Source organism: Saccopteryx bilineata, chromosome 3, assembly GCF_036850765.1.
Source record: "Saccopteryx bilineata isolate mSacBil1 chromosome 3, mSacBil1_pri_phased_curated, whole genome shotgun sequence".
In the NCBI taxonomy this organism is placed as follows: Eukaryota; Metazoa; Chordata; class Mammalia; order Chiroptera; family Emballonuridae; genus Saccopteryx; species Saccopteryx bilineata.
The window spans coordinates 119,440,507-119,454,921 of NC_089492.1; the positions used below are offsets into that span (position 1 = coordinate 119,440,507).

Genomic DNA, 14,415 nt, shown 5'->3' on the forward strand with positions numbered 1-14,415 from the left:
TCTGCTGTAGAAGTTAAAAATTTCAGTACAGTGAGTGTATGCTACACCTCCAGTTTTCCTTTTTTAGTCTTTTATTGTTTTTTTTTTTCCATTAATGTATTCTTTTCTTCTTTTCTTTTTTTAGTTGTTTGCCTGTGTTCTCTTTTAATTGATTGAGCTTCTTTAAATTATTTTTTGGAAATCTGTCAAGCAGTTTATGGATCTCTATTTCTTTAGGGTTGTTTACTGGAACTTTATTAGTTTCATTTGGTATTGTTATATTTATCTGATTTTGTATGATCTTTAGAGTCTTGCATTGATGTCTGTTCATTTGAAGGAGCAGAACCTCTTTCATTCTTTACAGACTATGGCAGGTAAAGACCTACTCCTGCCAGGTACCCAGATAGACAGGCTTGCCTCCAGAACTGCAGTTGAACAGGAGCAGGGCCAAGTTTCACAGTCATGAGCCAGCTTCCAGTTTTGCAGTCAGATCCTTGGTTGGCTGGCTTGTTACTAGGGACACCAGGAGGTATAGCTTGTGCCAGGTCCCAGGATTGTTGGGGCTACTTCTGGCCCCTAGTTGGCAGGCTTATTACTTGGTGTGCAGATCAGTGTGTGACTTCCTAGGTCTCTGGGTGATTGAGTCTGCCTCTGAGATCATGGTTGAGCAGTTGGAGCTGGTTATAGGGTTACTTTTAGGTCCACAGAGCTGGGAGTATGAGCATAGACGAATGGAGCTAGAGCCATGTCCACAGGGGGATGGAACTGTTCTTGGGTCTGCAGTCAGGTCAGTATTCATTAGGCCTGCTACCAAAATGTGGGTATGCCTTGTCAAAGTGTTTTTCCTTGGTCTGGGCTCTATCGGGGTGTTGCAACTTCTACCTGGATTCTGAAGCTTTCGTAGTGGTGCTTTTGTTCATGGATGGTTGCCAAATTAGTGTTTCTTGTGGGAATGAGGGCTGGGATCTCATATTGTTATGTTGCTAGTAACCATCAACTTTTAATTTCAACTTTACTGCTGGCCTTATTGAATACTATTAACTACACTTTTCTTCAAATACAAGGGAAAACAAACTTAGAGGGAAAATGCCATTTTTATTCCTACTGAGAATCCCATTTCTTTAAACCATTAATACCAAAAGAATCACTTAAAATTTTTTATTCAAGTGCCCATTCTTTAAGGGAATCATTCCATTAAATTATGATTTCATATGTAAGAACTGAGGAGTTGGAGTGACAATATTTTGAATCAGAATTGTAACCATATGTAGGCTTTGTGACATCCTTTAGTAGACTTGTTTGTGAAAAAAAAAAGTTAGTTACATTTAGATGCTTGGCACTATGCAATACTTGTTTAACAATTCTTTTTCTCAACCCTGGTCAGTTGACTCAGTGGTAAAGCATTGGCCTGGCATGTAGAAGTCCCAGGTTCATTTTCCAGCAAGGCACACAAGAGAAACACCCATCTGCTTCGCCACCTTCCCCTCTCTCCTTTCTCTCCATTTCTTTCTTCCCCTTCCACAGCTAAGGCTCCATTGGAGCAAAGTGGGCTGAGGCACTGAGGACCGCTCCATGGCCTCCGCCTCACATGCTAGAATGGCTCTGGTTGCAACAGAGCAACACCCCAGATGGGCAGAGCATCGCCCCCTAGTGGGTTTGCCGGGTGGATCTTGGTCAGGCACATGCGGAGTCTGTCTCTCTGCCTCTCCACTTCTCACTTAAAAAATTTTTTTTTCTTTTTCTCTTTGATCCACTTGCCTCATGCTGACGTTGCTGTCATGCATTTCCTTCCCTAAGCTATCTAGAAGAAAAACTTCAGATAAAGTCTATTAATGCCACATGCCTCTCTTGTTCTTCTCTGTATTTTCCTTTCTTTCAAATTTTGTATTCTAAAGTCTCAAAAATTTCATTCAGCAGAATTAGCCTATTATCAGAGAGTAAGGTAAGAAAATGAGTAGGCCAAGCTTAGAGTCATCTTTAGGGGACACTGAAAAGGGACAGAGTGAGAACTTTAAAATATTAAGTACCTTTGTTCTCTTCAAATTTTGCATTCTAAAGTCTCAAAAATTTCATTCAGCAGAATTGGCCTATTATCAGAGAGTAAGGTAAGAAAATGAGTAGGCCAAGCTTAGAGTCATCTTTAGGGGACACTGAAAAGGGACAGAGTGAGAACTTTAAAATATTAAGTACCTTTGTTCTCTTCACAGCCAGTCATTTTGTGTTATATATGCTTTTTATTTCCAAAATTTCTTATGCAGTTTCTTCTGTTTTTTGAAATTTCACTTTGAGGGCCACCAGCTAAGCTGACTATCTTGACTGGAGGTGATTGCTTTATTACTTTGTCATGTTTTTTGGGAGGGTACCAGTTTTAGGGAGTATATTACATGGCTGCCTTATATTTTAGTACTTAACTATCTTCATTTCTTTCTTACTGAATTGAACAAAAATCGTGTCCTTTTTCTCAGTGACCGTCAGTGCCTCGTTTCTCAAAGTATAATTTCCAGGCCAGTAACATACACGTTACTTGAGAGCTTACAGAAATTCAAAATCATGGGTTCCACCCAGACCTATTAAGAATCAATATTTTAACAAAATCCCCATGTTTATTTGTATGCTCATTAAAATTAAGTCCTTGTTATAAGCAAATGACTTGGGATTTTACATTATACCAACCAAGACCAGTTTTATAGCATACCGACTAGAAATGCCCAGGGCTTTCTTATTTTTATTCATTTACTGAAAGCTCTTGCCTAGGTATGTTTTTGGTTACACTTCAAGTACTGTGGATACCATTACCTTTTTTAACACAGGCCTTACCTGTCAAAGATTCAGCACAGGTGTCTTTTTCAAGTTCATATCTTCTGTCAAATACATGTCTATTGTGCAAGGTTGTTTTTTTTTTAATTGGGTAAAGGGTAAAAAATAAATATATGGTTAAATATGTTATAGATTTTTTTTAAAGCATTGATAATTTTTGAACTTCTGAGAGTTTTAAAAATGTAATTAAGAATTTCCTTGGAATCTTTCATAATATAAGGTCTACCGGAAAGTTCTGTCCGTTTCTATCACAAGTTTCGACACATAAGCATACGTTTATTTGGCGCATGTGTGCCTCTCTATTTTTATCACTTAATGTATACATACTGACATAGCAAATTAACTAAAACAAAGTTGATTCACATTAGTCTTATGTGTGAAGCGATAGTGTACCCATGGCTACTGATAAAGTTCATTTACGCCCCTGTAATTTTTACGAATTTCAAAAAGGAAGAAATGCTACAGAAGCATGTCTGTCGCATCCACCATATTTCCCGGACTTAGCACCCTCCGACTATCACTTGTTTTTGTCCTTACAAAATTTTTTGAAGGGCAAAAAATTCAAAAATGGAGAAGATATCAAACAAGCACTGGTTCAATTTTTCGCATCAAAAGTTAAAACATTTTTCAAAAATGGGATATACAAATTGCTGTCATGCTGGCAAGAAATCATTAATAATAATGGCAATTATATTATTTAATAAAGTTTATTGATGGTAAGAAAAATTTGTATTTTGTTTTATTCGAAAAACGAACAGAACTTTCCAGTAGACCTAATATAATCATTTAAATACCATAATGTTAAAAACATTGAAGACTGATTTTAATTTTACCACATTAAGTATTTTAAAGGACATTTTGAAGAGCATTAAATCCAACTTTAATATACAAATAAAATATTCTATACAGTTTTCAAGAATGTAATGTAATTTGAATCATACATTATAAATATCTATGACAGGCTCTGTCACTCAGTATAATGTATTCATCCAAGATGTTACAGGCATCAATATTGTGCTACTTTCTATTGCTGAGTAGTATTGTATTATTTAGATGTGCCAGTTTGTTTACTTACCTGTTGAAGGATATTTATTTTCCCAGGTATGGTTTTTTTTTGTTTTTTTTTTTACAGAGAGAGAGAATCAGAGAGAGGGATAGACAGGGACAGACAGACAGGAACGGAGAGATGAGAAGCATCAATCATTAGTTTTTTGTTGCATGTTGTGACACCTTAGTTGTTCATTGATTGTTTTCTCATATGTGTCTTGACCGTGGGGCTGCAGCAGACCGAGTAACCCCTTTGCTCGAGCCAGAGACCTTGTGTCCAAGCTGGTGAGCTTTGCTTAAACCAGATGAGCCTGTGCTCAAGCTGGTGACCTCGGGGTCTCGAACCTGGGTCCTCCACATCCCAGTCCAATGCTCCATCCACGGCGCCACTGCCTGGTCAGGCTATTTTCCCAGGTTTTAATAATTATGAGTAAAGTGGCTATAAACATTCATGTACAGGTTTATAGGTTTTTGTGTGACACGATTTTTCATTTCTCCAGGGCAGATTCTTAAGAATAGCATTTTTGGATTATATGATAAATACATGTTTAACTTTGTAGGAAACTGCTAAACCCAGGATGGCTGTATCGTTTTGCATTCTTACCAGCAATGCATGAGAGTCCAGTGGCTCTGCTTTCTAACAAGTATTTGGTATTGTCTGTACATTTTTAGTATAAACATTCGAATAAGTGTGCTGGGGTATCTCATTATGGTTTTAATTTTACATTTCCCTCCTGGCTAATGATGTTCAATACTTTTTTCACATGCTTATTTGCCATCCATATATCTTCTTATTAAAGTATCTGTGCAAGTTAAACCTTTTGACTATTTGAATTTTTTTTCTTATTGTTGAGTTTTCAGAGTACTTTATATATTCTGGACACAAATACTTTATCTGTTATGCGATTTGCAGATATTTTTCCTAATGTGTAGCCTGTCTTTTCATGCTCTTGTACTTGAAGGTAAAGGTTGATAAAGTATATCTTACCAGTTTTTTAACAAATCATGCTTTTACTGTCAAATCTGAGAATTCTGTGACTAATTCCAGATAATAAATTCCACCTAAGTTTTTTTTTAGATTAATGATCCATTTTTAGTATTTAAATAAGGCATTGGGTTTAGTTTCAGGCTCACTGTTTTTACACTTAGATGTCCAGTTGTTCCAGCACCATTTGTTGAAGAGTGTCCTTTCTCCACTGAATTGCCTTTGTACTTTTGCCAAAAATCAGTGGGGTATATCTGTGGGGATGTATTTCTGGGTTCTCTATTTTGTTTAATCTGTATGTCTGTCCTTTTGCTAATGCTACAATTTCTGGATCAGTATAGCCTTCTAGGAGGGAATTACAAACCACAGACCCTGGGCCCAATCCAGCCAGTGCCTATTTTTGTATTGGAATATACCCATATCCATTCATTTAACATATTGTCAATGACTGCTTTCTTGATAAAAAAGCAGACTTAAGTAGCTGTGACAGGGACTATATTACCAGCAAAACTCAAAATATATATTTACTAAATAGCCTTTCATAGAAAATGGTTGCTGACTGCTTTAGAAAAAGCCTAAGATCAGCCTGACCTGTGGTGGCGCTGTGGATGAAATGCTGACCTGGAATGCTGAGGTCGCAGGCTTGAAATCTCGGGCTTGCCTAGTTAAGGCACATAGGAGAAGCAACTACTATGAGTTGATGCTTCCCGTCCTTTCCTCCCCTTTCTCTCTCTCACCTCTCTCTAAATTTAATAAATAAAAGCCTTAAAAAAAAAAAAAAAAAAAAAAGGAAGAAAAAGTCTAAAATCATGCATATTCCTCCAAGGCTATTTCCCTTTTACAAAATTTTTTTCTTTGTCTTTGTATGTAAATTTAGGATCAGATTGTTTATATTAAAAAACCTCTGGGTGTTGATTAGAATTGTGTTAAATTTTTAGACCAATCAGAAGACAGCTGGTATCTACTATGTCAAGTCCTCCAATTCATACACATGGTTTGTTTCTTCATTTAGTCTGGTTTTCTTTAATTAAACAGTGTTTTATAGTTCTTGCCATACAAATTTTGTATGTTGTGTTAGAGTTTTACCTAAGTATTTCATTTGTTTTGGAGCTGCTGCAAAGTTTAAGTTATTACCAAATGCACATTACCGGTATATGGAAATACAATTGACTTTTGTGTGTTGGCTGTATATCCTGTGACCTTGCTAAAGTCACTTATTAATTGTATGAGTTTTTTTTGCAGATTTCACAAGATTTTCATGTAGACAATCATGTTGTCTGCAAATAGGGATGGCTTTTTTCTTGTGTTTTTTTTTTCTCCTTTCTTTTTCTTGATTTATTGCACTGGCTAAGATTTTCAGCACTAGGTTGTATAAGTTTGGAGAGAGTGTACATCTTTGCTGCATGCCCGGCCACGTTCCCAATGTTAGGGGGAAAACATTCAGTCTTTCTCTACCAAGTATGATGTTATCTGTAGTTTTTTGTTTTTCTTATTGTTTGTTTTTGTAGATGCTTTATAAAGAGTGAGGAAGTCCCTTGTTATTCCTAGTTTTCTCAGTTGTTTTTAAAAAATCATAACTAGATATTAAAGTTGGTTAAATGCGCTTTTTCACACTAGGTGATTTGATCAACTAATTTTTCTTTTTTAGACTGTCAATATAGTAATGAATTTTATTGATTGATTTTGGGAATACTGAATGAACCTTGCATTCCCAAGATAGAAACCATTAATCAGTGTATTTTTCTTTTGATATATTACTGAATTTATCTTTGGGAAGAAACATGCAAAGGTTAGTTACCTTGAACCATAGGTAATAGACCAATAAGTTGGTCAATAAGGGGGAAAAAAAGTATTACACGGTAGTGTCAGGAGTTGCAGGTCCATTTAGATGGTTTTCCTGAAGATTTGCCATATCTGAAGAATGCAATTCAGCACTCTTGTCCAGCTGTTTTCAGTTGTATATGAAATAGCAAAACCAAAAGCCTATTATTTTAGTTATACGATTTTTGTCTGTATAGCACATTTCTTAGATTATTTTTCACTTTCCATAATTGCTTCCCTGAAATTTTTAATTTTAAACATTTTCATCTCTCTTTCTTGACACAGAAAGATATGATAACCTCGGTTTAAAAAATAACTGTAAGAGATAGTATCTAAGAATAGCTGCTTTTAGGGAAAAAAAAAGACCCTTAAAGTGAATCCCTTTACAATGGAATTAAAAATCATAATAAATGGTGACAATTAGACTAAAGAATAAAAGGTAAAACATATAGATAAGCTTACTTTATCTTATATAAAAATACAGGTTATAATTTTAGTTCTGCATGGATTCTTAGAAGGCACAAGGAGTAAGTCAGTTTGATTTGGTGGGTGGGAAGTGGTCCTAGTTTTTCTGACCAGACTATATAAGATCATAATATGAATGGCATGTTTGACTTTGACAAAATACATGATCATAAAGAGGGCTGATTTTTCAAGAAATATTCTAGGACTTTTATTTTTTTTGAAACTTCTATTAATACTTCAGTAATAAACCCATTTTCTTTTGAGGTTCTTTCAATTTTATTATCATTATTGGCCCTTAGGTCCAATCAACTGAAAAACCATATTTTCATTTATGTTTTTTGCATGAGATCTATACATTCTCCATTTTATTGACTTCATGGAAGTCTTTCTTTTTAATTTTTTTAAAGAGAGAGTCAGAAAGAGAGAGAGAGAGAGAGAGAGAGAAAGAGAGAGAGAGACACAGGAAGGGAAAGAGATGAGAAGCATCAACTCATAGTTGTGTCACTTTAGATGTTCACTGATTGCTTCTGTACATGCCTTGATGGGGGTGGGGAGTGAGTGAGGCTTAAGCCAAACCAGTGACCCCTTGCTCAAGCTGGCAACCTCTGGGCTTCAGACAGTGACCATGGGATCATGTCTATGATCCCACGCTCAAGCCAGTGACCCTGTGCTCAAGCCGGATGAGCCTGCACTCAAGCCGGACAAGCCCACATTCAAGCTGGATGAGCCCACACTCAAGCTGGATGAGCCCATACTCAAGCTGGTGACCTCAGGGTTTCAAACCTGGGTCCTCAGCTCTATCTACCATGACATCACTGGCCAGGCATGAAACAGTCCTTTGTTTTGTTTTGTGAAAAATTTTCAGTTGTTTTGAAATAGGTTTGTATTACTATTTTGGGTATTTACATAACTGACAATCAGTGAAAGCACCATGGACTAACAGTTAATAGGTGAAGATAAATGCCAGTGTTCACTGGGGAGTATGCACTGAATTACAAACAGTTTGTTTTAAAATATTTCCCACTATGAGGACTTGCTCTATGTAACCATGGGGTTTCAGATAATAAGTAAGAACCCCCTATAGCTAAAATGTTAGGATAATTTGAATGCGAAGTTATGAAGTGTGGGTGCTCTGAGCTTTGTGGAAGAAAAATTCTCTGCAAATAGTACATGCCACATGAAGTCTACTGATAAAGGGTAAAGGTTTCAAAATATATAATATTCAGGTTTTGTACATGAAATTATACTGTTATGTTTATCATTTGGCTTAGTTAATAAAAAGAATACATTCCAAACCACTTAGAATATACACTGCCACTTAGAATATACACTTTTTGGAGTTTGGGATTTTCTAAAGTGACTGCTTTTCTAGTTCTAGTACTAGAGGACCTCCACTCCCTAAAGGAGCTATGCATTTGTAAAGCAACTCATTCCTCGCAGCTTTTCTCGAGACTGATTAAAGCTACAATAAAATGTAACTTCTCTTTCACAAGCTTTATTTAGTGGGTCAGAAAACAAAAATTAAAACATTCATAGGAGACCAGATTAGGCTGAAAAGAAAGTGGAAATATTCTTTTTGTTCTTTAGCTCCCATGATCTGCCTCATAGTATTTTGATCAGCTTTCTTAAACTTAGCTAGAGATTCAGTGAAAATCTGTAAACATCTTTAGGTTGTCAAATTGCTGATACCCTTTAATTTTTGTTTTAAAAGAGCTTAAGATTGTTTATCTTCTTTGGAAATATGTTTAACATTGGCTAGTTTTTTAGTCACATACTGAGGATTTAGAAAAGATGTCTCTACTTAGTTTCTAGTTTTACAGACAGCAAACATAACACCTAAGAGGCAATAATATGAACTTAACCAGTCCTAATAGACCTAATAGACCTTATTATCTTAATAGCTGGGCACATTGAAAACGCTTTGTTTTTTACACATTTATTTCAGTTTAAGATGCAGAAATGATCTTCCTAGACATATGCCATATGCTTATCTCCTATGCTAATTTAACAAGAATCATAAACCTGAGATGTAAAAACAAGGTCAAACTAGGCTGAGCCAAATTAGACAACAGAATAATTGTCAGGTTTTCTGTTGGCAGCAACAGTTGTTTTGAGCCAATCTTCATGAATTAAGGTCTGTAAAATTTTCAAAATATTTTTTGTAAACACTGAAAAGTTTCATCAATTATATTGTATAAGGCATACATAAGGATTCTAAATAGATGGGCATTTTTTAAAATTCTAACTTAAAGGAAAATGGTTTATACATGAGTCAAATAATATTAAGCCAAAAATTAATAACTTTTTAACTAGATAGTATTTCATTTGGAGTTTCTTAGGTATTTCTTCAAATATAATAAATAGGAAACTAAATATAATTAATTTATGATAGTAAACATAAAAGTAGATACATATGCTACAAACAGAAGGTTTATTTCTGCTGCAATAAGGAATTGTAGACATACAGCCTGGCCAGTGATGGCGCAGTGGATGGAGCTCCGACCTAGAGCCCTGAGTTCACCAGTTGGAAACTCTGGGCTTTCCTGGTCAAGGCACATACAACAAGCAACCATTAAACAGCTATAGTAAAGCAACTACTTCTCACCACCCCCACATAAAATCAATAAATAAAATCTTACAACAACAACAAAACTGTAGACTTAAAGGGAATACAGGCAGTTCCCAGGTTACAAACAAGATAGGTTCTGTAGGTTTGTTCTTAAGTTGAATCTGTATGTAAATTGGAACTGGTACATTTACCTATTAAGTGCAATTTAGACAGATGTTTGTCTTAAGATAGTATTTTTTACCTTTCTGTGCATATAAATACTTAAACATTTTCAAACCTACAGAACCTATCTCGTTCATAACCTAGGGACTACCTATAATCTAATACAAATGGGAAAATTGAGGCAACCAGAAAAATTTACTTATTTGAAATATAATAACTTGTTTAGAGCCGTACCAAACCAAAAATTAAGTATTTTTACTTTAGTCCTAGGATCATTTATTTTATTTACCTTGCCATTCTCACACTATATACTTATTTTTTCCTTCTAAAGAGATTTCTCTTTGAGTTGTGTAACCTTTTTAAATTGCTAGGTCAAAAAAATGAAAATCTAACCATTTGAATAGTGGTAGTAAGTCAGCCACATTCAAAAATATGGAAACCAACTATTTTAATAATAGTATTAATGACACAAAGTATAAAGTCTTAGTTAACTCACATAATGGTGATTTATTTTTTTATTTTTATTTTTCTGAAGCTGGAAACGAGGAGAGACAGTCAGACTCCCGCATGCGCCGGACCGGGATCCACCCCGCACGCCCACCAGGGGGCGATGCTCTGCCCACCAGGGGGCGATGCTCTGCCCCTCCTGGGCCTCGCTCTGTTGCAACCAGAGCCACTCTAGCGCCTGGGGCAGAGGCCAAGGAGCCATCCCCAGCGCCCGGGCCATCTTTGCTCCAATGGAGCCTCGGCTGCGGGAGGGGAAGAGAGAGAGAGGAAGGAAAGGGGGAGGGGTGGAGAAGCAGATGGGCGCTTCTCCTGTGTGCCCTGGCTGGGAATCGAACCCGGGACTTCTGCACACCAGGCCGACGCTCTACCGCTGAGCCAACCGGCCAGGGCCCATAATGGTGATTTTTAAAAACTTCTTTCTACCATAGGTGTTGTAGTTGCTTTAAGTGCCTGATTCTTTTATGTATCTAAAATGTCTACACACTTAGTACCAGCTATATATTCTTATATCCTATATATTCTTGTATTATAAAAATTTCTTTTATTTATTCAGTAAATGCCTTTAAGCTTCTGTTATATACCAGGGACTTTTCTAAGTCCTAGAGGATGCCCCGGTGAATACTAAAAATAGAAAAAGACAAACATCTCTACCCTCATATGGTTTACAGTTTAGTAAGTTTGTTTATAAACTTAAGCACAGTACAGTCTATTTAAAACCAGTTTTCAGCATTATATTTAGTTCAAATTTACTCAGTATACTAATTTTGTCATGAGCTACCCAGAAATTAAAATTTCATGGAGCAAGCTGATGTTTTATGGTTCATTCACTCATTCATGGATGAAGTATTCACTGAATGCTAACTCTGTGGTTGGTACTGGACTGGATTCTATAGGTACAACAGTGAGCAAAGCAGATACACCATTAACTGCTGATGAGTGTGCCTGGGCTGTGGACCATGCTGCCATCCTATTCTCTTTTCCTCTCTTCCTTCAGAGGCCGGACATTACTCAATTACTGTACTCTTTCTTTTTTTTTTTATCTCTGATTAAACTTGCTTTGTCTATTGAAAGAGAAATTAAGACAAAAGCTTTAAATATCTTTGGGGAGCTAAACTTCCACAACTGCAGTTTTGATGTTCAAATTTAGCCCTGAGCCCCAGCATTCAGATAGTGAAATACAAAAACAGGCCTCACATCAAAACTCTTCCCCTGATATCAAGGCAGTTTTCCCTATTAAGTCAGTCCAGTCATTCAACATGATCTATTAAAAATGCAGAACACAGCCTAATCTTTTGTATTAGTTTTCCTTGCTGTTGTAACAAATTAGCTCAAATTGAGTGGCTTAAACAGATTGCATTCCTCTCTGGAACTTCTAGAGGCCACTTGTACTCCTTGGCTCATGGCTCCCTTCATACACTTTAAAAACTAGCCAGGGCAGCTTAGTCCTTCTCACAGGGAATCTGACACTGTCTTCTGCCTCCCTCTTCCACATTAAGGACTCTTCCACATTTAAGGATTGCATTAGACCCACCTGGATATCCAAAATAATCTCCCTATTTTAAAATGGGATGATTAGCAACCTGAATTCTATTTGTTGCCTTAATTCCTGTTTGCCATGTAATATATCACAAATTCTGGGGGTTAGAATGTGGACATGTGTGGGAGGCCATTTTCTGTCTGCCACACACTCAAATATCCTATAGAGGTATCTCACTGCAATTAAAACAAAGACCATATACCCTAGCATGACCCATAGAGGCCCTAAATTATGTATCAACCTTCATCCCTTTACAGTTTAGCTCTGTTTCTTGGACCTTCCAAACTGTTCCCACTCCAGGGTCTTTGCATGTGCAATTTCCTCTCCCTGGAATGCTCTGTCAGTTCAGGTCTTTATGTAGATGGCTCTTTGTCATTCAGATCTTGACTCAAATACTCCTTTCACAGTTAAGATTTCTCTGATCACCATTTTTTTTTGTATTTTTTTCTTACTACTCAACATTAATTGAATGACATGTATTTTTTCTTGTTTCTTGATCATTCCTCTTTCTCCCACACATATCTGAGTGAGAACTCTGAGAGAGCTACTACTACCTACCAGGCATTGCGGTCGGGTTTGGAGGAATTATAATGCCTGAGATAGTCATGGTGGTTCCTGTCTTCATGGAGTTTATAGGTTTTAATGAGGAAGCAGATATTATTTAATTATGACTTGTGTTAGGGCTTTATAGTTACTGTGTCTTTTGTATCTGATAGAACTCGTTTTCTCTATCAGTTTTTTAAAAGTGTTTTCCTCGATTTTTCTGTATACTTGTTTTTCTATGACCTTGAATATCAACTAACTCCATAAAAAAAGGTATGTTGGGTCTGACCAGGAGGTGGCACAGTGGATAGAGCATCGACTGGGATGCTGAGGACCCAGGTTTGAAACCGAAGTTTGCTGGCTTGAATGTGGGCTCCCCAGCTTGATCAGAGGGTTGCCGGCTTGAGCATGGGATCATACATATCACCTCATGGTCGCTGGCTTGAGCCCAAGGGTGCTGGAGCAAGGGATCACTGGCCCAGCTGAGGCTGAGCACTGATCAAGGCATGTATGAGAAGCAATCAATGAACAATTAAAGTACTGCAACTATGAGTTGATGCTTCTCATCTCTCTCCCTTCCTGTCTCTCTCCTTCTTAAAAAAAAAAGTATGTTGGTGTTTTATTAAGATTACAGTAAATGTATACATTAATTTAGAGAGCACTGACATCATTATTCAAAAAGAGAGGGTTACATTTCTACTTGTTCAAGGCTCTATTTATGTCTTTCAGAGTGTTTTAAAATTTCCATCATGCAGGTTTTGCATATATGTTGTTCAGTTTATTCCTAAGTATTTAACCTTTGCTGATATCATAAATAAAACGATAAATAGGTTTTTCCTGTACCATTATGTCTCTTAACTGGTTACTGTTTGTGTATATGAAGGATCCTGTATGTTAGCTTTATACCCTTCTATCTTATTGAATATTTTAAATATCTGCCTTTGTTTTATTGTTAATTCACTAGGGCTTTTCAGTTATATTGTCATAGCATTGCAAATAGAGATATTTATTTCCTTACTGATTCTTATGCCTCTAGTTCAAGGATCAGCAAACCTTTTGTGTGTGTGTGTGTGTGTGTGTGTGTGTGTGTGTGTGTGACAGAGAGAGGGACGGATAGGGACAGACAGACAGGAAGGGAGAGATGATTGGCATCAATTCTGTGTTGCAGCATCTTAGTTGTTCATTGATTGCTTTCTCCTACGTGCCTTGACCCCGGGGCTACAGGAGAGTGAGTGACCCCTTGCTTACGCCAGCGATCTTGGGCTTCAAGCCACTGACCTTTGGGCTCAAGTCAGTGATCATGGGGTCATGCCTATGATCCCACACTCAAGCCAGTGACCCTGCACTCATGCTGGTGAGCCCACGCTCAAGCCAGATGAGCCCCTGCTCAAGCCTTTGAAAGTGGTTCCTCTGCATCCCAGTCCGACGCTCTATCCATGTCATTGCCTGGTCAGGCTCAGCAAACTTTTAAATAAAGGGTCATAGTAAATATTTTAGGTTTTGAGGGCCATACAGTCTCAACTACCAAACTAGGGACAATAAATGAATGGTATGACTATGTTCTAATAAAACTTCATATGCAAAAATAGGCAGCAGGTTTGGACTTAGACTGTGGGACATAGTATGCCAAACCTGGCTCTAGCAGATTTATCTAACTGTACTGGATGATACTTCCAACACAGTGTTAAATAGTAGCAGAGATAGTGGACATTCTTACCTTCTTTCTGATCCTACTGGAAATGCTCTTAGTGATTCTTCATTAAAGAAGATACTGGCATTAGAGCTAAGTTGTAATGTACAGTGGTGGACTGTAAAACTACTTGTGTTCAACCCTGTACAGTCTTATGTTAGGAATGTATCTCCCAATTCCTATTTTCTTGAGTGTTCTCTTTTATCAAGAATGAAAGTTGGCCCTGGCTGGTTGGCTCAGTGGTAGAGCGTCGGCCTGGTGTGCAGGAGTCCCGGTTTGATTCTCGGCCAGGG

General features: G+C 37.1%; 1 protein-coding gene across 3 annotated transcripts in view; it reads right to left on the reverse strand.

Annotated features, from left to right (window-relative positions):
• The window catches only part of WDPCP (WD repeat containing planar cell polarity effector), a 444,357-nt gene that overhangs the window by 44,948 nt on the left and 384,994 nt on the right, over window positions 1–14,415 (reverse strand). For 2 of the 3 annotated variants that reach the window (XM_066267228.1, XM_066267227.1), the window contains exon 16: window positions 2,797–2,855. The exons of the other annotated variant lie outside the window; for it this stretch is intronic. In XM_066267228.1, coding sequence (XP_066123325.1) covers window positions 2,797–2,855 — 59 coding nt within the window. The remainder of the gene's footprint in view (window positions 1–2,796; window positions 2,856–14,415) is intronic. 3 annotated transcript variants of the gene reach the window in all.